At 39.2% G+C, this 22,471-nt stretch overlaps 3 protein-coding genes across 6 annotated transcripts in view; all 3 read right to left on the reverse strand.

Moving 5' to 3' along the window:
• Nucleotides 1-18,205, reverse strand: part of iars1 (isoleucyl-tRNA synthetase 1) — a 57,538-nt gene extending 39,333 nt beyond the window's left edge. Inside the window, exons 1-12 of one of the 3 annotated variants that reach the window (XM_078947071.1) lie at nt 16,560-18,205; nt 13,506-14,240; nt 12,853-12,976; nt 12,482-12,638; nt 11,433-11,552; nt 11,255-11,337; nt 9,958-10,075; nt 9,708-9,855; nt 5,932-6,019; nt 3,454-3,514; nt 3,185-3,280; nt 2,003-2,125 (exon numbers count right to left, since the gene is read on the reverse strand). In XM_078947071.1, the coding sequence (XP_078803197.1) occupies nt 2,003-2,125; nt 3,185-3,280; nt 3,454-3,514; nt 5,932-6,019; nt 9,708-9,855; nt 9,958-10,075; nt 11,255-11,337; nt 11,433-11,552; nt 12,482-12,638; nt 12,853-12,976; nt 13,506-13,704 (1,317 nt within the window). In that variant the 5' untranslated portion in view covers nt 13,705-14,240; nt 16,560-18,205. Of the gene's footprint in view, nt 1-2,002; nt 2,126-3,184; nt 3,281-3,453; nt 3,515-5,931; nt 6,020-9,707; nt 9,856-9,957; nt 10,076-11,254; nt 11,338-11,432; nt 11,553-12,481; nt 12,639-12,852; nt 12,977-13,208; nt 13,363-13,505; nt 14,241-16,559 lie in introns of those variants that run through there. The other 2 variants (XM_004068660.5, XM_078947072.1) reach the window with 2 other exon arrangements.
• Nucleotides 18,206-18,228: 23 nt separating this feature from the next.
• Nucleotides 18,229-21,459, reverse strand: rpl29 (ribosomal protein L29). 2 transcript variants are annotated; one of them, XM_004068661.5, is made up of 4 exons: nt 21,308-21,459; nt 20,835-20,887; nt 20,646-20,710; nt 18,229-18,398 (listed from the first exon to the last, which is right to left on the reverse strand). In XM_004068661.5, the coding sequence occupies exons 1-4, from the start codon at nt 21,382-21,384 to the stop codon at nt 18,306-18,308; spliced, it is 288 nt and encodes a 95-aa protein (XP_004068709.3). In that variant the 5' UTR covers nt 21,385-21,459; the 3' UTR covers nt 18,229-18,305. The 2 variants fall into 2 exon arrangements, with proteins under 2 accessions (XP_004068709.3, XP_023810649.1); XM_023954881.2 differs by having other exon boundaries at nt 21,241-21,320.
• Nucleotides 21,460-21,937: 478 nt separating this feature from the next.
• Nucleotides 21,938-22,471, reverse strand: part of dusp7 (dual specificity phosphatase 7) — a 77,178-nt gene continuing 76,644 nt past the window's right edge. The window contains exon 5 of the transcript XR_013655953.1: nt 21,938-22,033. The gene's annotated coding sequence lies outside the window, so the exon portion shown is untranslated. The remainder of the gene's footprint in view (nt 22,034-22,471) is intronic.

Below are 22,471 nucleotides of genomic sequence, written 5' to 3' on the forward strand. Positions count from 1 at the left end.
ACAATGTCAGATTTTAGTGATCACGATCAGTACTGCGATTATGATATGAATTGCGATACTTGAACAAAAAACAACTAATACATCATTTCCATTGAACTGCAACAGTTTTATAAAAACAAAAGTCAACATAACTTAGGCTACGTTCACACTGCAGGCTGAAACGACCCAATTCCGAATTTTTTGCCCCTAAGCGGCCCAATTCCGATCTTTTCATGACAGTCTGAATGACACAGATCCGATCTTTTCAATTGCGACCCAGGCCACTTGGGTTTGCCGTCCTGATTCCGAATTGTAGCCGTTCTTTTCAATTGCGACCGCCGTCTGACCGGCCAGGCGACTTGATTCCGAATCGTACGTCATCGACACGCAACAAACGTCATCATTTTGCGTTGAAGTAGGCGGGAACGAGAATGTAAACATCAACCATGGTGGACGATGCTGCTGAGATCAGTCAGTGGAAGGGAAGCAGGTCACTGATTGGATTAATATTTGGGCTGATTGCTCTTTTCAGGCCAAACTCCAGGGCTCTTATTGCAACTGGGCGGTTTTTGAAAAATTTTCCAGATAAATGGCAGAGCGTGGTGGTGAACCTTTACAGCTATAACTTTTTTTTCCTTTCTCCCCTTCCGACCGTCACCGTGCTCAGAAGCGCAGGGGACCCGAGGCAATCCTCCTCCTCCTCCCTGTTCTGATCCTTAGATTCTCCAGAACGGGTTGATAAAGAGTCCATAGCATTTATTTTGGGGGAAACCTTCTTTTATTACCGTCCTCCGTAACACACAACATGAATGCGCGCACACACTGCCCCCCCCCCCCCCCCCCCTATTCTCTATCGCGGCACGCGCTTGCACACACGGGGCGCGCAGGCCCAACACATACACATTCCTATTCCACAACAGTGGGTACAGACGATCCCGACTCCATTGCCTTCTTAAAATGAGAAGATTGTAATTGTGCTGCTCCTTCGTGAAAATAAATTTAATATTACAAAAAGAGCTCCGCTTTTGACAACACTGTTGTTGACATCTGCTCCGCAAACAAGTGACGTCGTTCACCGTTGAGTATTCTTCTGGCTTCTGCGCATGCGGGTCTCGTTTGGGTCGTGTCACGGTCACACTGGAGATCACAAAAGTTCGGATTTACTTGGAAATGTGAACGGTCTAGCAAACAATTCGGATTTTTTCAAAAAATCCGAATTGAGCATTAAGCCCTGCAGTGTGAACGTAGCCTTAAATTAAACTCCAAATGACTCACATCTACAGAGGAGGTGGGCATCTAACATTAAAGGAGTCCATCTGATTACCGTAGTCATTACCTTCTTCAAGCTGCCAAAAGATTGTTTTAGCTTGTGTGTAAACAATTTGTTTATCAATTTACTCCATCTTTTGGCATATGAGTATTGCAAAAGCTGAAATTGCGATGATTAAAAATTAGTAAATTTATAGTGCAGGCCTGGTTAACAGTCATGTTTAGTCTCTTTCTCGTAAAGCTTCAAATTGGGAAAACCATATTTATCTTGATGGACTTAAACTTTAAAAGTCATTTTAAATCAATAAAAACATCAGAGTTTTATAGTTATCTATAAAACCCTAATGTCACTGTTTTTTTGCATAGTTTGGCCAGGGGTGCAACTTAAAATCAGTAGCGACTTAAATGTGATTTCTTTTTTAAATAAATTTTGACCTATTCATTTGTTATTTTCCCACGCACTTATATATGTTTTTTCTCTTCTTTATCATGCATTTTTTGAGCTCTTGAGACTCCTCTGCGACTTATACTCTGGAAAATACGTTTAAATGCTTTTCTAATCTTGTAATAAAGGGATTTTTTTATTATATGTGTTATTCTACTGTCTTATATGTTGTTGTTTTTTCATGTGCTTTTAATTTCTATTTTTTTGTGAAGCACTTTAAATGACAAAATGTATAAAAGGCAACATAAAAAGAACAGCTGAAACATCAGTAAAGCCAAACTTCATGTAAATGGAAGATGTGTCACTCACTTTGACATACTGTCCAGCAAAGTCAGTGACCTCTGAAGTGAAGCAGCCCGAGGCATCCACAGGGCAGATAGGAGGCTGATCCCTCTGGATGATGTTGTACTCAGCACAAACCCTGTAGTCATCCTACAGAAAAGAGAGTACAGTTAAAGAACAGATTTGATAGAGTTTTACTGAAAAAGTTCTCATTTTTGTAAAACTTTGGACTTAAAAACACAAATAATTGCAAACAAATAATATTTGCCTTGTTGATGCTTTTGGACTTCTATGTAAACATTACATAGGTGTGTACTGTGCAACTAAACCCTGCGGAAAGTTTCTTAAGCAGTTTAAAGACAAGCTATGACTCCACATCAAGTTCCTTCCATAGCTGGATGTTTTTGCACCGTTAAAAACAAGCAGCACTGGTATGTGGCAGCTATGCATGAAGTATATGAGCACTGCTGAGCTCTGAATGTAATTTGTATTCAAACAGCCTGTCAGTATCCAAGACAGATGACTCACAAGGTCATTTCGCATCTAGTCGGAACAAAATAAAGTTTGGAAAATAGAGTTTGGCAGCACTTTTAATCTAATGGAATAGTTTCAGCTAATCTCATTAAGTTTATTATGATGTAACCAATCAATACAAATTAAAACACTACATTTATATAATATGTTTAATTATTATGACTGTTTTACACCAGTAAATGTGATTTCTTTCCATTTAAAAAAAGTTCATATTTATAAACACAAATTAATCTAGGAAAAAAGTCAAATGTTTTCATAAAAAGCAGCTTTTGTAACCTCTGTTATGCGATTCATAATATAATCATTCCTGCCTTTTGCCTCGTCATACACGAATTAAATGTAAACAAGCCCCAGTAAATACCAATTTCTTAGTCTGTTTCCCACATTTTCAATCATGCATTATTTTCTACGGTTGTTCCCAAATATCAACAAATCAAAAATAAAGAAGTACATCTAAATAGATCAAATAATGTTAAAGGGATTTAACCATAAGCAATAAAACAATTGAAGGAGTCAAATAGCAAGAGACACAAAAGCACATTCTATTCCAGTTTTTATTTACCTTTTAAATGTTAAAATAATACACTCCTCTTTTCTCAAAGAATGGACAATAATTCTGTTTTTCTATAAGGTTCAGAAAATAGAGGAAAGAAGAAATGTTAAGGTGGGGCTTACAGCTCCAAAGTAGGGTGCCTGGTGGACTACTCCGGTGCCCTCTTCCTCCTTGACATAATTATCCAGCACCACCTGGAAGGCTCCTTTCTCGCCACACTGACATCAAATGAGCAGATTTAGATTAGTTCAGGCAGGTGCAAGAAATGGAGATCTTAGGAGATGTCTGGTACAATGTCAATTTGAAGTGAAACATAAAGATATTGTGATGTAGTTATAGTTTAGTAAGGAAACAGTTGTTAAAAACAAAAAGCAATCAAAAGTGCACCAACCTTAGAAAAGTATTGGAAAAGGGGTTTGTACTTTTTGCCCTTTAGGTTCTTGCCAGGAAATCTAAAAACCCAAATATACGAGAAACATATAAAAATTGAATTTGAGGTCTCTTAGAGAGGTGGCTTCAAACAAAAACTGTAAACACAACATTTTCTTTATGGATTCTTTAAATAGATTCCAACAAATGTTCCTCCTTCAGGGAGCTTTCATGCATCACAACTTCAAAACTCAGTCTTTCTTAAAAAGGCTAGTCTTTCCTTCAAAAAGAAACCTTACGAAGGGGGAAACACAGTGCATGTCGCTCTTGACTCTGAAGATATTGATCCACATTAATGGCGCCTTCATAAATCAGCAAGTCACCCACATTGTGTGCAGTAATAGATCCCCATGCTGGCCTTTTAGTGTGCTCCCACACACTACTCATTTGTCCTGAAACAGCAGGGCGCATCATTTTCAAAACCAATCACATTGATTTTCCACAGATGAGGATTTCTGTTAAAGCATCTGTGTCTGTGGACTTGAAAAACTGACAAAAACAACCGGAAGAAATTTGGAAATTTCTCCATTTAAAGGGCTATTTTTAACGGAAAACTGATTCAACAATGATCTTGTTTTGTAATCAACTCTCAGATGACTATGCTCTGCAGGGTGAAAAGAACACCATCCTCCATGCAACACTTTTCCTCACCGTGACAACTTTATTACCAGTTAATTTCTTTCATAGACTGTATGAGATGAGGAGGGGGGGTTATAAATCATGCCTAAACAAGCCTTTTGCTGTCTCAATACATCCTGCATCTATATTTATTTGACAACTAACATAACTCATGTTAGTATTTAGTAACATACATCAGTCAATAATTACCATAAATGACAAAACCATCAATCCATAAACCTTATAGAGCATAAAAAGAAACAGCAGTCATATTTGTATTACTTGGAATATTGGTAGATGATTTCAGCTGAAAGAAACTGTGGGGCCATTTTCCCCCGATGTCTAACATGTTTGATCATTTTTATGATGAAATCTTAATTCAGAAGAAATATTGTTCAGAATTCCACCTGGAGAGCTACTGAAAAATACAAAGTAAATAAATGGGATTAAACAGTTGAAGTCATTATGACTGGTAAAAATAATGAGTACCGACACCAGCTCACAAACATGGACGGTGAAAAATAACATGAATTGTATCCATTTAGAACAGAGAAAGTTCATTTCAATTCATTTATTGGCGTATTCTGAACTGCAGAGGGTTGTGTACCTGCCTCTAGCCTTTACCTATAATCATTTATACGACTAAAATGATCAAATAGTTGAGCAGATGCAGATTAGGATGTGGTCAGTGTACTGTAAATACAGTGTTCCCTCAATAATAATGCGGTTCAGCTTTCACCGTCCTGCATTTTGGCGGATCTTTTCTTAAAGCAGCGTTTGCTTTGTTTTGTTAACAGAACATTGATTGACTGTAGACTGTTTCAATCAATCATGTTGGCGCCGTGTCTCCTGTACAGAATGCGTTCAGTTTGCAATAATACTTGGATTCTTTCACAGTTTGAATTTTGAGAATTTAAAACTCAAACAAAAAAGTGTGAAAATGTCATGTCATGCAAAACCCATCCTTTTTGAGCTTATAAGTTTACGGCCCCAAAGCCGTATTTTGATCCATTCACGTATTTCTGAACATTCCTCTTAAGCCTGCTTTCTGAGCACCAGCCCCTCCCAACCCAACACATTGTGATGTCACAAAGTGAGGAACCGCCCCTTCCAGAAAAAGTCAGCGCAGCCAGCATCGCCCCCAGGCTCACACACACACACTTTCTCCACAGAGCTAGCGGTGATCGGCTTAACGCTTTTTTAAGGCTCCATAACATCCACATCTATCTTCGCAAAAGTTTGGATGTTGCTTGTTTTTTCGTGGGAGAAACGCAGACGAGGCTGGCTCTAGATTGAAATCATGTTATGGGCAGAACCCACAGAAAAGCGAAAGGTGGGGCGTCAGAGATCGAGTCGTCTTATTTCAAGGTGGGAAAATGAGCAGCAAATAACTCACATTTCATAGAAAATGTCTTCTTCAGTGTGCCAAAAGTAAAATATGATCACATATATACAGTAGTTTACTCTGAAAGGTTTATGAATAGCACAATATAGGCCCTTTAATGTCTTTGTGGGTTAACTTCTGCCATAAAAAGACCACCGTATTCAGCGACCAAGGACCCCAAAGCTTTTGTCACATTCCTCCACTTTACTTTGCATTTGAAGTTTTCATATACCGTATGTTGGAACGGGAGATCACTATAAGCAGGAGTTTCTGAGTTATCCCATGTAAACAAAGCTGAAAATGAGTTTACTTCATCTCCACAAACAAAAACACCATTTTGATCTTTAAAGGACTTCGCTAATATAAAAACCTGAACCAACTTATTGGGATAGAAACGAAGAGTAAACACTGCATGGCCTATGGCCCTCCTGTACTCACTTGTCCAGGACAGTGTATTCACTCTCAGACTTAAACAGGGCCCCTAGCCTGGCCTCCATCATGATGTAGGTCTTGTCAGTGGAATTATCTAGGAGACAAAAGGGGAAGAAAAAAAAAAACAATTTTAATTGACTGTTGCCCAACATTTTTTAAACATAAATGGACTGACCCATGGTTAATGGAAAACAAAATTAAGAGTACAAGGATAAAACACTAAAAAGTCAGTTGAACAAATATTTTTGTATCATTATACGAACACATTTATTAAAAGAAATTAATAAATAAATCATACAGTGGGAATTCCTGGATTTTTTCGCTACAGTCTGTCTCTTGAGCTACATTCACACTGCCGTCTGTAATACACATTCTGTTGGTTCTTCATTCATTCATTCATTCATTTTCTACCGTTTTGTTCCTTTCGGGGGTCACGGGGCTGCTGGAGCCTATCCCGGTCACTTGTGGGTGAAGGCAAGGGACATCCTGGACTGTTTGCCAGTCTGTCGAAGGGCCACAATCACACATCCATTCACTCTCACACTCACACCTAGGGACAATTTAGAGTTGCCAATTGACCTATGAAGCACGTTTTTGGGCAGTGGGAGGAAGCCGGAGACCCCGGAGAAAACCCACGCATGCAAACTCTACACAGAAAGGCCCCCCATTGATGTTCTGTTGCAGGTCCCCCAGCCAGGACCTTCTTGCTGTGAGGAAAGAGCGCTAACCACTGCGCCACCGTGCAGATTGTTATGTGGTTACAGGACTCTGCACTGAGTGAGAGCTCAGAAGAGGTCAAACAAAAGAAGAAAAAAAAGGCAATTCAGCCAGGAGCACTGAGAGCTGAAGATCTCACATCTAGTGCGACGTCTATGTAAACGCATGTAAACACGCGTTTCGGGCTTCCATGTTCAAAACTCTTGCATCATCTCATATCCAAGCAAATTTCTATGACCGGTTTCTGGCTCTACATACAAAATGTGTGGCCATTGCAAATTAAACCAGGCTGAACTTTTACCGATCAGGGACTCAAATTTGGGTGTGACAAGTGGGCAGCCAATCGTTTCAATCGTTTGAAAATTCCAAATGAAGACGAAATTAATAATTGCAGTTTGTGCCCAGCTTGAATTATGTGACATCAAGTTTTTCATTTATCAGAATAGAGGTGTGAAAGAAAAAGCCTGGAACAAGATTTGCACTGCTTCAACACTTTGCAACAAGTTTCTTTAAACTGTAGGTAGCGGACATGCATTAGTAAACAGTAGAAAAACAAAACAAAAGAAGAAGAAGCCCCTCCCTGCTCGTCCAGTGTGAACACCTGCAAGCACGTTCTTGAATGCGCATTTGACGCCAACTTGAATGTCTAGCGCGTTTGTAGCTTCACAGTTGAAGTGCATCTATGAGAAACAATACAGATCTCATCTTTTTAGGAGAAACTACCTGCAGATTCAGTGGCTATTAAATAAATTAAATGTGCAGAATTTTCTTCTTAGGCATTTTGTTGGTGGTAAAAAACTTCAGAACTCAAAATCTGCAGTGGTTGGTCATAAATGAAGACATCCTTTTGCAGCTTTTTTGGACAAAAAAAGGCACCCATTCTTTATCAAACCATAGACTTAAATGTAGCATTGTTAGATTCTTAGTTTATATTTGTGTGAGAGCACTGCTATGCTGCAGTGACGAAAGCACCGGAGTTGGACCAACTCAGCTACTTGGTGTAAAACCTATGACAGACATTTTAGAAACGTGAATCTTATACAAACAGAAACATAGAAGGGATAATTCAGGAAAACCAAACAGAAGAAGCTTTCAGATCAGCTGAGGCATCATTTGTGAGAAGGCCAAAAAAGCAAATGACCAGAGACAGTGAGGCGAAAAAATAAAGTAGGGTGCAGCATCAATAAAAGATGTTTTTTTTTTTTTCCTTCAGTGGTGACAAATGACGGCACAGCTCAGACCTGCTGCTTCGCGCAGTCCACGGATCAAACAGCAGCAAAGACAGTAAGGGAGAGAGACAAGCAGAGACAAATGGGAGCACTGAAGGACAAAAGCAGGTGGATGTGAAGGTGGAGCGGTGAGGAAACAAGGGAGCCATGACGGGGAAAAGATGGAGCGAGAGAACAGTTACGAGTCTGTGCGGGTACGAAGAAAAATGAAAAACACGTTCATTGGTATTCCGAGGAGGTCTCACATGCAGCACGGCTCAGCCTGGATGACACGCGGTGCTTCAACAGTGCCCCCTTCAGGATCAACCAGACTATGACCCGCCAGCAAGAATCTAGGTCATCCTTATGAAAATCTATCCTCTCTCATGCAACACGCCAAAGAACATTCTAGCAGAAAGAAACTGTCCATTTTTTAATCCATTTTTGAAATTTGAAATTAGACAACCTTATTCAAGGATAATCTGCGTATTTTAGGATTTAACTAAATCTGTTGCAGAACTTAAAATCACTGTATAATTTGTGTTGCAATTCAGGTGCATTTCAGTCAGTTATTTACAAAATCCAAATATGAATGCTGAAACATCAACATTTGTTTTGATTATTTGTTCTGAGCTCAAGTTTTTTATTTGAAATGTGAATGTCCTTTCAGATTTGAGTGCAAAATCTGAATGTTGAGGAAAAAGAACACAAACTAAAACAAACTTGGGCCTCTTGATGCCTAACATATGAGATTAGTATTTAAAAGACTGTACTGATCATCTTCCAGGCAATTCAAAGGCAAATCCTGTTAAACATCTGGTTGTTTTTGCATTAAAGTGAAGGTTTAAGATCATCACTGATGAATTCTCTAATTCAGAATTCAACTTTTTTCTTTTTTTAAGAAAAAGCACTGCCTTCTTCTAAGGGCAGTTTTTGAAAGTAGCTTCACTGTGACTCAGAACTGATTTCAATTCAATTCAATTTTATTTATGTACCGGTAGCCCAATATTACAACAATAGTCTGGCTTCATACCCGTATAATAAACATGAAATCATAAAGAACATGAAGTCATGCAGATTGTTGAATTCACTTGCACAGCAAATAAAATTAAATGCAATAAAGAAATTGTCTATTCACACGCAATTTTCCAAATACGGGCTGAACTTCTTTTTGGGTCGTACGGACCCAGAGCATGTGCTTCTGAGCCGATGTGATGTCACAACAACTCAGCTCCTTAATTTAAACCAAACGTCTTTTCCACAGTTTAATTGACACGATTCAAAAGGAGAAATTTTCAGAAATGGAAAGTGAAAAGAATTTTTTTTTAACATTTGTTCTCCTTTATAAGAAAAATGCCACACGTACATGTCACAAACTCCAAAAACCTGAGTTTCATCAGAAAGGGACATTAAGCCTTTAAATAACTGAACCATTAGTTCTGGTTATACAAGGATTTCACAACAAAAACATGTTTGAGGATCAATAGTTAATCACATTTTTCAGCTTCCATCCAACTGTGATTCGTGGGAAAATTGTAAATCAGAGTAAACAACAGAAAAACAAAACAGAAAAGAAAAGGTTCACAAAGTCTTTACTTTCGCCCTTTGATGCCTATTGATTCAAATAAGCATCAAACTAATCCTGCTCCAAACTTACCTCAATTTAGCAACATTTGAAAGCAAAAGCATACGTGGCATTTGGGTTTTTTCATAGCTGGAAATAAATTCAGGCGTCATGGGGTTAAAATACTAACAAAAAAGCAAATTCTAATTGTACAGCTGAAGACAAAAAACGTCTTATCTAACGAAGAACTTCACACAGAATCCCATGACACCCCAAAGAGAAACATTCCTCACCTTTGACCTTGACATACAGATAGTCTGGGTTGACACAGAGGGCCAGGTTGCTGGGCAGTGTCCAAGGTGTGGTGGTCCAGGCGATCAAACTAACATCCTTATCCTCAACCAAGGGGAAGTTGACAATCACAGAAGGATCCTGAACGTCCTGGAGATGGGGGAAATTCACGTTGGGTCAGTTGTGTTTGTCATTTTCCACATTAGTCTGACATATCTCATACAACAGCGGTGACTGCTGGAAAGCACAAACCTTGTAGTTCTGATGGGACTCAAAGTTTGACAGGGGGGTGTTGCAGGCAGTGGAGAAAGGCATCACTTTGACTCCACGGTACACCATGCCCTTATCATAGAGCTGCTTGAACACCCACCTAAAAAGAAAAAGGGCCAACAGAGTGAATATTGGGAGTGTGCTGATTCTTTTCTAACACATCCACTGCAGGTGCAACGTATTGATGGATTTGGCTCCATTTGTATTGGAGACTATAGTTTCTGCTCACCACAGCAAACGGACAGGTTCAAAGAAGGTAGTAGAGCGCTCCATAAGTATATGCCATTTTGAAAGAGCAGGTTAACTTGACATGCCTGTGCAGTATAAAGAGCGATGGGGAGGGATAATTCCCCATGTTTGCAAGGTTTGGCCTTCCACATCTTAGATCACATGTGTCAAGTGGTTTGGCCTTCCACATCTTAGATGATAAAATCTTCCTGCTCATTTCCTGCTCCTTATCTAGTTTATGCTAGCTGCCTTATTTCCATCTCTTTGAGAAGAGCCTTTCCTTTTTATGACCTCTTTCCTCCAATTGCTTTATAATATGATGGAGCATGCATCATTGAAATGATACTTAATAGTTGCCACAAGAGTTCTAGCTACTAATACTAATAATGGATCTCAGCTTGTTTGTGTTTCCACAAAGTGCAATGCTGCTCAGACTCTTGAGCCTTTCAAACTACTTTGGGCTGATTACACATCCCTCAAAGCCCTGCACATGGTAAGTGGAAACTTGGCAGTGGCCACAATATTTATTGAAAGATATCTGGGTGGTTTATGATGCTCTGAATTCGCTCAGTACATCTGTTTTTGTCAGTAGCTTCCAGTCCTCATTCCTAATCTTGTTTGGAGGTAGGAGCCTTTAGGGGGCAGTAATGACACTTTTTTAAAATCCTGTTTATATGCGTATGGGATTTGTAATTCTCCAAGAGTAAAACTGGTTTGTAAACATTTCTTTTCAAAACTAGAATTTTCTGTCTTGAGGCACATCAAAACTAAAAGCCTTTCCTAGTCTTGCTTCTTGAGACTGAAAGTTCATGTTTTCAGCTCATCAATTAACAGAGGGTGATAAAGAGGTTTGTTTTCTTCATAAAATAATATTTAAAAGGGTGAATGCAAGATAAATCAAGCAGAAAGGTTGTGCTTGACTTCCTTCAGAAACACAGGAAGAGGTTACAGATTAATCAGACTTGAAATATTAATTTTATTGTAGTACTACTTTGATTCAATCCATTAGGTCTACTTGAAGTATGTGTGAAGTCTCTAGTGCTGCACATACCAGACGGTCTCCATGAACCATGGGTAAAGAGTTTTGTAGTCATTTTTGAAGTCAATCCATCTCCCCATTCGCTTTACTGAAGTCTGTGTACAAAAAAAGACGCATTCATCATTTGATGAATGAAGTTTAAGCAAACTTGGGAAATACTAACAGTGTTATTTTTGTTTTGTTTACTCACCTCCCATTCATGCGAGTATCTCATAACAATGTTTCGGCATTGCTTGTTGTACTCAGCGATCCCCATCTTTGCCACATCTTCTGGCCCTTTGATGCCCAGAGTTTTATCGATCTCATACTCCTACAGCCGCACGATTCATGCAACAAACAGGAAATGACATCATCCATCAGAAAGTGACACAACTGACAGTTAAATTAAGCATCCAAATACCTGCTAACAAGGGTTGCCTCAGATGTTAAGAAATTAAGACCTAAGAGTCTGTAGGATCCTAATAAGGCAATGAAGAACAGAATAAAATGCTAATTCAGACTTTCCTGTCCATACTGGCAAAGTATAAGAGAGCCTCAAACACTCCATCCTTCGAAACTATTATCAACGATATAGGAAATCCACTTTTTTTTAACCAGTCCATGCAAAATGTTTTGTTTTTTTTCATTCATTTATCTTCTTTCGTTTTGTCCCTTTCGGGGTCACGGGGTTGCTGGAGCCTATCCCAGCCACTTGTGGGTGAAGGCAGAGGACACCCTGGACAGGTCGCCAGTCTGTCACAGGGTCACAATCACACACTCACACCTATGGACAATTTAGAGTGACCAATTAACCTATGAAACATGTTTTTGGATGGTGGGAGGAAGCTGGAGACCCCGGAGAGAACCCACGCATGAACGGCTAGAACATGCAAACTCCACACAGAAAGGCCCCCATTGATGTTCTGTTTCAAGTCCCGCAGCCAGGACTTGAACCGGGGGCCTTCTTGCTGTGAGGCAAGAGCGCTAATCACCGTTCAGCCATGTAAAATGGGTGCGTCGTTATTTTTCTACACTTCTGTAGCATGTGTGTTAGCATTCTGTGACCACAGTTTCCAGGGAAATTCCTAATGTGTGATATTTGTTCACTATCTTAAATAAAATTGTGGGTTTAAAAGAAGCCAGGTCTGAGTAAGCTGACATAACTTTTATTTGTGGCTTTAAAACACGGTACAGCCAAGAAGATTTAAAGACCATAATCCATGAAAAATATATTTTTAAATATATATATAGGAAACTTACCACAGGTAGGCCATGACAGTCCCAGCCGAAGCGCCTCTCCACATAGAAGCCACTTTGATGAGCAAACCGAGTAACTATGTCTTTGATAGTTCCAGCCAGAATGTGACCATAGTGGGGTAAACCCGTGGCAAAGGGTGGGCCATCATAGAAGGTGTACCTGGTTGTAAAACGGAACCAATTGTGTATATTTTTTACTGTTGACTCCGATTTTTTTAGAAGTTATTACACCTATTTTCCCCCACCAGATTTAATTTGTGAAATGTGATCTTTATTTACGGAAAGAAACTGAAAGAATGGGTGTAAATAATTATAATTTTATGAGGAACATTATTAACCTGTATAGATTCCTAGTAAATAACAGTTATGTTTACCTGGGTCTGTTCTTAGACTGTTTAAGGCATTCCTGGAAACAGTCCTTTTTCTGCCAAAACTCCAATATCTTCTCTTCCTCAGAAGGAAAGTTGATGGATTCTGGAACTGGCTCAACCATGGCGTCTGTCCAGAAACAAAGTGCAAATCAGAAGCACAAGACACAAACCAATGTGTTTTATTTTACATTTAAAGCAATTCTTTGCTACTCACAAAATCTCATATTCGTGTTTAATCATCCTATATTAGTTAATAATATTAGCTTTCCAAATAAACTTTTTTTTTCCATCAACTGAAAAGTTGTATAATGTTATTCCTCATTATTTAAGTTGCACATACTTAATCCTCCGACAGTCACCTGTCAACTTTGGCAGTTCTTTCTAAAGAAACGCTGTCACTTCTTTTGGTTTCAGCTCTGAGGCAAAGCATCATAGCTATACGTTCCAACATTAAGAACAGAAATTTCGACTCGAATCGTTCATTCAACCACTTTTCTTTATAGCAGAACCCTCACAGGAGTGACACATCCTTCTTGTTGTTGGGTAGCATAGCAAGCTAGGTTAGGTTAACACTACCAGATCGTAGTTTATTCGCTCACAGGACAACAGAGCTTGAAGTGAAACTTGAGAAATGAGCGGCGGAAAGGCTCGCATACCGCAATGGATACGTGGAACAGCGAGGCCGCAATGGAACGTGTTTGCTATTAGTACCATTTGATTGTAGATACTCACATGTTCAGCACCCGGCAGCCAGGACGAAATGATGCAAGCCGGAGTCAGAGCGTAACAGGAAGTGACGCAAAGACGTAAACTGATAAATTGTTTCAAAATAAAGTTTGTTTCAAAAGAAATCATTGATGATTATGGCATCTAAATAATAACTACTTGTACCTGTATAATCAGACCTTTTAATTTTTTTCCTCTTTGTTTTTATAATGAGAGGAAATTGCATTTTTTGGAAATGTTTGTACATTTTCTATCACATTTGTGTTCTCTGCCTTGTGGATGCTTATCCATTTTCCTTTGAATTTTGTGAAAATGTTTCTGAAAAATTCAGTTGCATGAATGTTTTTTTTCTATAATCACAATTAACAACCCATGTGCTAAAACAACAAATCTACAACACATGCTTTTTCTAAGAAAGCTTCCTGCATTTTTCCTAAAACCTCAAAATGACCATTCAAATAAGAATGTGTTAACTTGATGCAGACTTTATTTAGGTTGTATTAAATGAATTGAAGTTTATATTTGTTTAATTATCAAATTATTTTTCGGTCCTCTAGAATAAAGTAGCTGATCTTTTTCGCCCATCACCACATGACAGTCTGGTTTGATCAACTCAAAATCTCCCTAGGATGCAGGTCCTCAACTGTTTATTTCACAATAGTAACCTAAAATGGATACATTTTAGGTTGGGGTCTAATTTTGATAGAGGAACATAGAGTGACATACAGAAGTGGAGGTAGGAGTACTCAGGTGGACTACATCCTATGTAGACGAGGTCATTTGAGAGAGGTTAATGACTGCAAAGTGGTGGTAGGAGAGAGTGTAGCCAGACAGCACCGCATGGTGGTGTGTAAGATGACTCTGGAGGTCAGGAAGAAGAAGAGAGGGAAAACAGAAAAGAAGACCAAGTGGTGGAAGCTACAGAATGAAGAAACTTGTGAGGAATTTAGGCAGAAGTTGAGGCAGGTCCTGGGTGGTCAGGATGAGCTTCCAGAGGACTGGGAAACTACAGCAGAGATTATCAGGGAAACAGGTAGGAAGGTGCTAGGTGTGTCATCTGGAAAGAGGAAAGACGGTAAAGAGACTTGGTGGTGGAATGAGGAAGTACAGGAATGCGTCCAGAGGAAGAGGTTGGCTAAAAGGAAGTGGGATGTAGAAAGGACTGAGGAAGGTAGACAGGAGTACAAGGAAGCGCAGCGTAAAGTGAAGTGAGAGGTGGCAAAGGCCAAACAGAAAGCTTACGATGAGCTATATGACAGGTTAGACACAAAGGAAGGAGAGAAGGACTTGTACAGGCTAGCCAGACAGAGAGACAGAGATGGGAAGGACGTGCAACAGATAAGGGTGATTAAGGACAGAGATGGAAAGGTGCTAACAACCCAAGAGAGTGTACAGAAAAGATGGAAGGAGTATTTTGAGGAGCTGATGAACGAGGAAAATGACAGGGAAAGAAGGGAGGAAGATGTGGTTGTTGTGGAGCAGGAAGTAGCAGAGATTGGAAAGGATGAGGTTAGGAAGGCTCTGAAAAGGATGAAGAGCGGAAAGGCCGTTGGTCCTGATGACGTACCTGTGGAGGTATGGAAGTGCCTAGGAGAGACAGCAGTGGAATTTCTAACAAGGTTGTTCAATAGGATTTTAGAGAGTGAGAAGATGCCTGAGGAATGGAGGAGAAGCGTTCTGGTCCCAATCTTTAAGAACAAGGGTGACACGCAGAACTGCAGCAACTATAGAGGAATAAAGTTGATGAGCCACACAATGAAGCTGTGGGAAAGAGTAGTGGAAGCCAGGCTTAGGAAGAAGGTGGAGATTTGTGAGCAGCAGTATGGTTTCATGGCCCGTAAGAGCACCACTGATGCCATTTTTGCTTTGAGAATGTTGATGGAAAAGTACAGAGAAGGTCAGAAGGAGCTGCATTGTGTGTTCGTAGATTTAGAGAAGGCGTATGACAGGGTGCCGAGGGAGGAGCTGTGGTACTGTATGAGGTCGTCTGGAGTGGCAGAGAAGTATGTCAGAGTAGTTCAGGACATGTATGAGAGAAGTATGACGGTGGTGAGATGTGCTGTAGGTCAGACAGAGGAGTTCAAGGTGGAGGTGGGACTACACCAAGGATCAGCTTTGAGTCCTTTTTTGTTTGCTATGCTGATGGACAGGCTGACAGACGAGGTAAGACAGGAATCTCCCTGGACAATGATGTTTGCGGATGACATTGTAATTTGCAGTGAGAGTAGAGAGCAGGTGGAGGAACAGCTAGAGAGGTGGAGGTTTGCTCTGGAAAGAAGAGGTATGAAGGTCAGTCGTAGTAAGACAGAATACATGTGTCTGAACGAGAGGGATCAAGGTAGAAGCGTTAGGTTACAGGGGACTGAGGTGAAGAAGGTGCAGGAGTTTAAGTACTTGGGGTCAACAGTTCAGTGTGATGGGGATTGTGGAAAAGAGGTGAAGAGGCGAGTGCAGGCAGGTTGGAGCGGTTGGAGGAAAGTGTCAGGAGTGTTGTGTGACAGAAGAGTGCCAGCAAGACTCAAAGGAAAGGTGTACAAGACAGTGGTGAGACCAGCTCTGCTCTATGGGTTAGAGACGGTAGCAGTGAGACAGAGACAAGAGGCTGAGATGGAGGTAGCGGAGATGAAGATGTTGAGGTTCTCCTTAGGAGTGACCAGGTTAGACAGGATAAGGAACGAGTACATCAGAGGGACGGCTCATGTTGCCTGTGTCAGCGACAAAGTCAGAGAAGCCAGACTGAGATGGTTTGGACATGTTCAGAGGAGGGATAGTGGATATATTGGTAGAAGGATGTTGGAGATGGAGCTGCCTGGCAGGAGGGCAAGAGGACGGCCAAAGAGGAGATACATGGATGTCTTAACAGAGGACATGAAGTTGGCTAATGTTAGGGTAGAAGATGTCCATGATAGAGTGAGGTGGAAAAGGATGATTCGCTGTGGCGACCCCTGATGGGAAAAGCCGAAAGAGAAAGAAGAAGAAGTAACCTAAAATGGATACAACATTAAACACTACATGTGCACGTAATCTCAAGAAAATTGTTCCTACACTTAGGCTACTTCAAACTGCAAATATAAAATAATTAAAAGAAACAACTCTCAATCCACAAATATAGAAGTACCCCCTAAAGTTTTTTAAAACCTTTTTTTTCATTAATCATTACATCTTCCTCTAATTTTAGTTTTCCAAAGTAAACATTGATTTTTCCTTTGCATATTTTTTCAAACTGGTTACTGGAGAGTCATGCAAATGCATTTTTGTGTGCATTAATGCAATGCCAAGTCTAACGTTCTACCTTGGCTTGTGTATGAACCTTTTTCACTTAATTTTTGCATAATTAAAACAATTGTATTCATCCCTCATGCTTACAGTTGAGTAGTCCACTTTTGAACTTGGTCTTGGATTAATGCAGCTAATTTGTATAGCTGTATTCAAATTTGGATTAGTGATAGTTTTTAAATCGCTGCATTGGCTCCCTGTGCGTTTCAGGATTGATTTTAAAGTTCTTTTAATGGTTTATAAATGTTTTTATGGTCTTGGGTCTTCTTAGTTAAATTATAGTCTTTTTAAATATGAGCCCTCGCGGACCCTGAGGTCCTCCGGTGCTGGCTTCTTAGTTGTTCCGAAGGTGAGGACCAAAACCTATGGTGAGGCTTCGTTCTGCTACTACGGTCCTCGCCTGTGGAACAGCCTGCCGGAGAACCTCAGGGCCACAGAGACTGTAGAGGTTTTCAAGAAGAGGCTCAAGACCCACCTTTTTAATGTAGCTTTTAGTTGATTTTAACTGATAATTTATTCTATTAGTTTTAGTATTGGCTATTTTATGTATTTATTTTCATTTTATGTATCTTATTCTCAATTTAAGGTTTTTTATATACATCTTATGTCTTTAATTTTAATATCTTATGATTTTAGCCCCAGTGTTTCTTGTGGGGATCTTCTCCTCCAGGGCTTGCAGGCTTGGTCGGTGGTTGTTGCTGCAGTTGTCGCCCTTGCTGGAGCAGCTGGGGTCTAATTTTGCAGCTTCGAGGCTGTGAAGTGGACCCCAGTGTTGTCCCAGTCTGGGTGGGCGCTGTGGCGAAGCTCCAATGGCTGGGCCGGCTCCTAGTATGAAAGGATTCCCAAATACTGTTTCCTCACAGCAGAGCCAAGCCATACTTGTTTGTTTGCTTATTTAATGTTACAGTCATTATTCTTTGTACGTGGGGGTCATGTGCTTTAACAGAGGGGAGTGGGAAGGGTGGGTTGGGTTTTTACTTTAATATTGTGTGTTTTCTGTTTTTAATGTTAAAGCACTTCGAGATGCACAAAATGCAGGAGAAGCGCTATTTTGTAAATAAAGTTTGATTTGATTTAGTGTTAATGCATAAACCAAGTGTGAAGTGTTGCAGTACAGTGCTGGGAACTTCATTTAAGCAGCTAAACATCTCCTAGAGGTATATTATGCAAGTTTACAGGTTTTACCAAAATATATTTTACCATAACTTTAGAAAACAGGATTAGTTTAAGAAGTCACTGAACACTAATATTGGACATGATCAATACACCTTCATTACCTGTTTGATTCTGTAGAGGTTGTAGTTCTTTAAACTTAACATCAAAATTTAATTGGCATTGAGTCATATGCACAAGTTACAAAAAGCAACAAAGAAGCTGTTTTCTGAAAGCATTGCTTTATTTTGCTCATGGAAACATGACACAGAAAGCTAAGCGTCGAGAAACGGGAAAGTGGCTTATTTCTGCTGGGCTGCTTTCCTTGCTGCCTTCATGCCTTTCTTGTTGTGTTTCTTAGCAAAACGCATATTCCTCAGAAACTTGGGGTCCACCTGCAACACACAAAAACATTGATTTAGTTTGACCCCAGGCAACATTCATGAAGGAGAGGCCTAGAAAGTACATTAGCTTAATATATGCACATATACGCAGCACAGGTTTTTTCATAGGTGTGTCAGTCAAATATTCAAGTTTTACTGAAGTAGACAAAGTGCCCACGTCTAAACTAGGGACGTAAGTGAAGCGAATCACTGCATCCCTACTGCATACGTTTGGATATGTTTATGTTAAAAGTATCAAACACAAGTGTTGTGCTAAATTTACCGTAGTATATTTAAAATTGTTACATTAAATTACACCAGTGCGAGCCAACTGAAACAACTACATTGTTACTTGCTTATCAGCAAATACCAAAAAGATTTTGAATTTTTTTAAAACATTTTCTTGTTCATTTTTAATACACAACCGAAACAAAACCGTGACCAAAAAAAAAAAGGTTTGAACCAAATCAAACTAAGCTAATTATTGCATCCGTACTAAAAACAGCATTGTGGAAAGGGAGCATGATTGGAGCTCTTAGCTTTCTTTCACAACGATAAAAAGGTTGGTGAGAAATCCCAAAGTAGTTTGAGCGCAATTCACAAAGAATATTGGCTGTTTATACCATTTCTCTCTGTTTTTCTTTCTCACATTGAAAACATGACAAACTGTTTGCTTGAGAGTTGAAATGTTCATCCCTTACATCAGATGCATTACAAAACTATTTGTAAATGAAATCCTCAGCAGCCCGTTGAGGCACACGGACGTCTCCAGATATGGATTAACATCTTTATGTATACAAGTCTGTTTTTATGGAGTATTTCAGGGCACAGTTGAATGTGATGTTTTAACAGCATAAAACAAATAAAAAATACGTTGCCTAAGAAAAACAAAAAAGTCAAAAACGGCATGGAAGTAACTGGAATTATATTGAGTCAACAATTCAAACTAACAGTTATGGCCTAATTTTACATTTTGTAGGGTTGGGGCTTTTATTTTGAATTTAATCCGTAAGTAATAGTTATGATTATACTTTTTTTTATTAATTAATATATAGTAGGTTGCAAAGCAGTGCTTATTTGTTCATTCCATTCATGGATCAGCACAGTGAAGTAATACCACTGTTTCCTTTTGCTCTTCCTTTCCAAGTGTTATTCCAACAGTTTAGGAAAATTGCTGCCCATCCTTGTGTCCAAATTGTTTAGACTCTTGTTTGCTTCACTTAAAAATGGTGGCACTGTTATTCAAACATTTTATATTAGGTAGCTTAAAAAGTTCAGCTTTGATTTGAAAAGCAGCCTGATAAAGCTACTTGAATGAGTGGATAAAAATATTCAAAAAGAGAAGACGATGTGTCTGGATGCCAAGAGTCAACGTTGGATGAATATTGATCGTCATCTACGAATTTAATTCATTAACTTCTATTGCATTATTCAAGCATACTACCCAGAGAAAAGAATGTAAAAAGCTTCAGCACACTAACAGAGGATGCATCAGCCAAAGTTTAATAAGCTCTAAAACCAAAATGGTATTTTACAAAATGCTTGACTTATAAATTCTTTATGCTCGAGACAACTCAACTATGGCTCAAACAAGCAATTTAGCTTATCAATTCAACATATTAAACACTAAATCAATACAATTGAGATAAACTATCATTTTATTCTAAATAAAGGTTATTCAAACGTATTTACGTGTGAAGTAGCACAAAAAGTAATGGTAATTCGTCTTGGCCACATGTATTACGTGCAGCAAAGATGCACATTGCTGCATTGCATACATGCATTTTAAGTGTGTCTAAAGCTCAATGTTGTTGGTCGCATAGGTGCGTGACAGTTGCAAAGTCCCATTAGCTGTCACGCACCAAATGTATAGAAAATTAAGTATGAACAGTCATTTTCTTAAATGAACAACCAGAATAGAGCACAGCAAAATTTATTCTTCATATGCCTTTATAGATTATCATATTCTTGCATCAACTCTCGAAACTTTGTTGGGAATTAAGAGAAAAGGCTGCAACTCAAAATGTTTCCAAATGACTTACAACACATAATTCAGAAAGATAGAAGAAAAGAAAAAAGGAATTAAAAAAGAAGAGAAAGAAAAAACTTCCATATATATACCTCACAACTCTGCGTGGTTTCCTTACAGAAATTTGTCCACAAAAAAGTAACAATCTCTGATTGTTTTTAGCATCATCGACAACAGAACTTGCTTCGTTCTGTGCACATTTATAACAAAGTTACTGGGACGATACTTACCCCTTTTAGGGACTCATAACGCTGAGACCTGGGCTTCTTGATGCCGTTTCTATGGGCTTTGCGGGCTGTCAAATAAAACAAAAAACACAAATTAAGCAGTCTGGCAGCGTCACGCCTGTTCCACCGCCCATTGGTGGAAGAATCCAGCTTCCATTTCTGACATCAAACGCTGAATAAACATTTACTTACACTGGTTGTGAGTTGTGTGGTTCTTCGACTTTGCCATATCGACGTTTAAGAATCTGCAACAGGCAAAACATCAAACCAAAATCTTCATCATGTATGCTAACAAGCTTCAGAGCTACGGTTAAACTGTACGTTAAGACACGGCGCTTTATTAAATTTAACAAAATCCAATCTGATAGGCTTTTCCAAGCAGTCAAACACTTAACACATTTAATCATACAATATGTTCATTTGGAAATGCTTTAGGAAAATAAGCAACAACTGCTTCCGCAGTTAAATTCCACCACAGACTCTTAGCTAGCACTTTCTAGGGCTTATTTTGCTTTCCATTTGGGTCTTTTTTAAGACATACAGCAATAAATCGGTGGTTAATAAAGAGTTTAATCAAAACAAAAGTCTGCTTGTGTACCAGGGAGAACAAGAAAAGCAGATGGATAAGGATTTTGGAGAATCCACCGAAGTAAAATTAGTAATACCTGTCACACGTACAGACGACAACCGGAAGAGAAAGAGCAACTTCCTGCGCCGAGTGTAAAAGAAAGGGGAGGGTCATCGAGTAAAAAGAATCGTGTTATAGGCACTGCCCCCTTTGGTGCTTTCCGGTAAGACAATCGCGATTCACCACAAGGTGCCCCTCTCAGCTTAGAAATGTTGATGTTTCTGATTTTTGCTTCAGAAATAGAAAAGTTTTCATGTTTCTTTTTATCCATATGCTTCATTTAACTATGAAAACGTTTTACTTTTTTCTGTCAGAGCTTCAGAATAGTGTTTGTACAACTAGATGGTGACACAGAAGTATTTTATTAATGATAGTCTATTTTTTGTGTGGTAAAAATGTAAATGTCGACACATTTCTCAGGAATAAAGACACAAACAGAAAAACTGGAAATTTGATCATCAATTATGCTGTTTTATTTGGATTTGATTGATGTGACCAGTTGAACGAAAGGTCACTTTACCGCACCACCTCTTCCCCTACATTCTCCTGGCTCCCTCTGCCATTTCATATTAGACCCCTACCTTTTTTTATTTATTTTACTGATTATTGTTCCACTGGAGGACATAAAAGTGAAGTTACAATCAGTTTAGTTACCAGTCCCAGTAAGCTCCAGAATGATCACATTTTTTTATTTGTTTTTTGAATTGTCTATGGTTTCAGCCTGTTGATAACCGCAGCTTGGAACAGGACGATTATCTGTGCCCTGTGAGAAAAAAACAAACAAACAAACAAACAAGAAAACATCATGCCGGATTCCTGCACCCAATAATAAGCATCCAAGAACACACAATGATTATACAGACCAGCAGATCTGACTTCCAGGAGCTTATTCTGATTCATCTTAACTCAGTGGTTGAACCTTGACTGAACCATGCAGCCCAAACAGGAGACCCTTGTGCGATCCAAACATTCTGTTTACTCCCCTTGTCCAATGGGGCAAAAATTACCCATCCACCAAAGCCCCAACACAAAGCAAGTTCACTTAATTTTACATCTAAAATGTATGGTGCATGATGAAACATCGTGTTACTTATGACTTCTCCTCAAGTTAATTCTTTTTTGCATATTGTGTTACCCAAAACAAAAAGATGATCATCAATGAATATTATTATACAAATTGTTTCAACACAAACCAGCTGTC

Source organism: Oryzias latipes, chromosome 5 (genome assembly GCF_053564925.1).
Source record: "Oryzias latipes strain Hd-rR chromosome 5, Olatipes_Hd-rR_3.1".
In the NCBI taxonomy this organism is placed as follows: Eukaryota; Metazoa; Chordata; class Actinopteri; order Beloniformes; family Adrianichthyidae; genus Oryzias; species Oryzias latipes.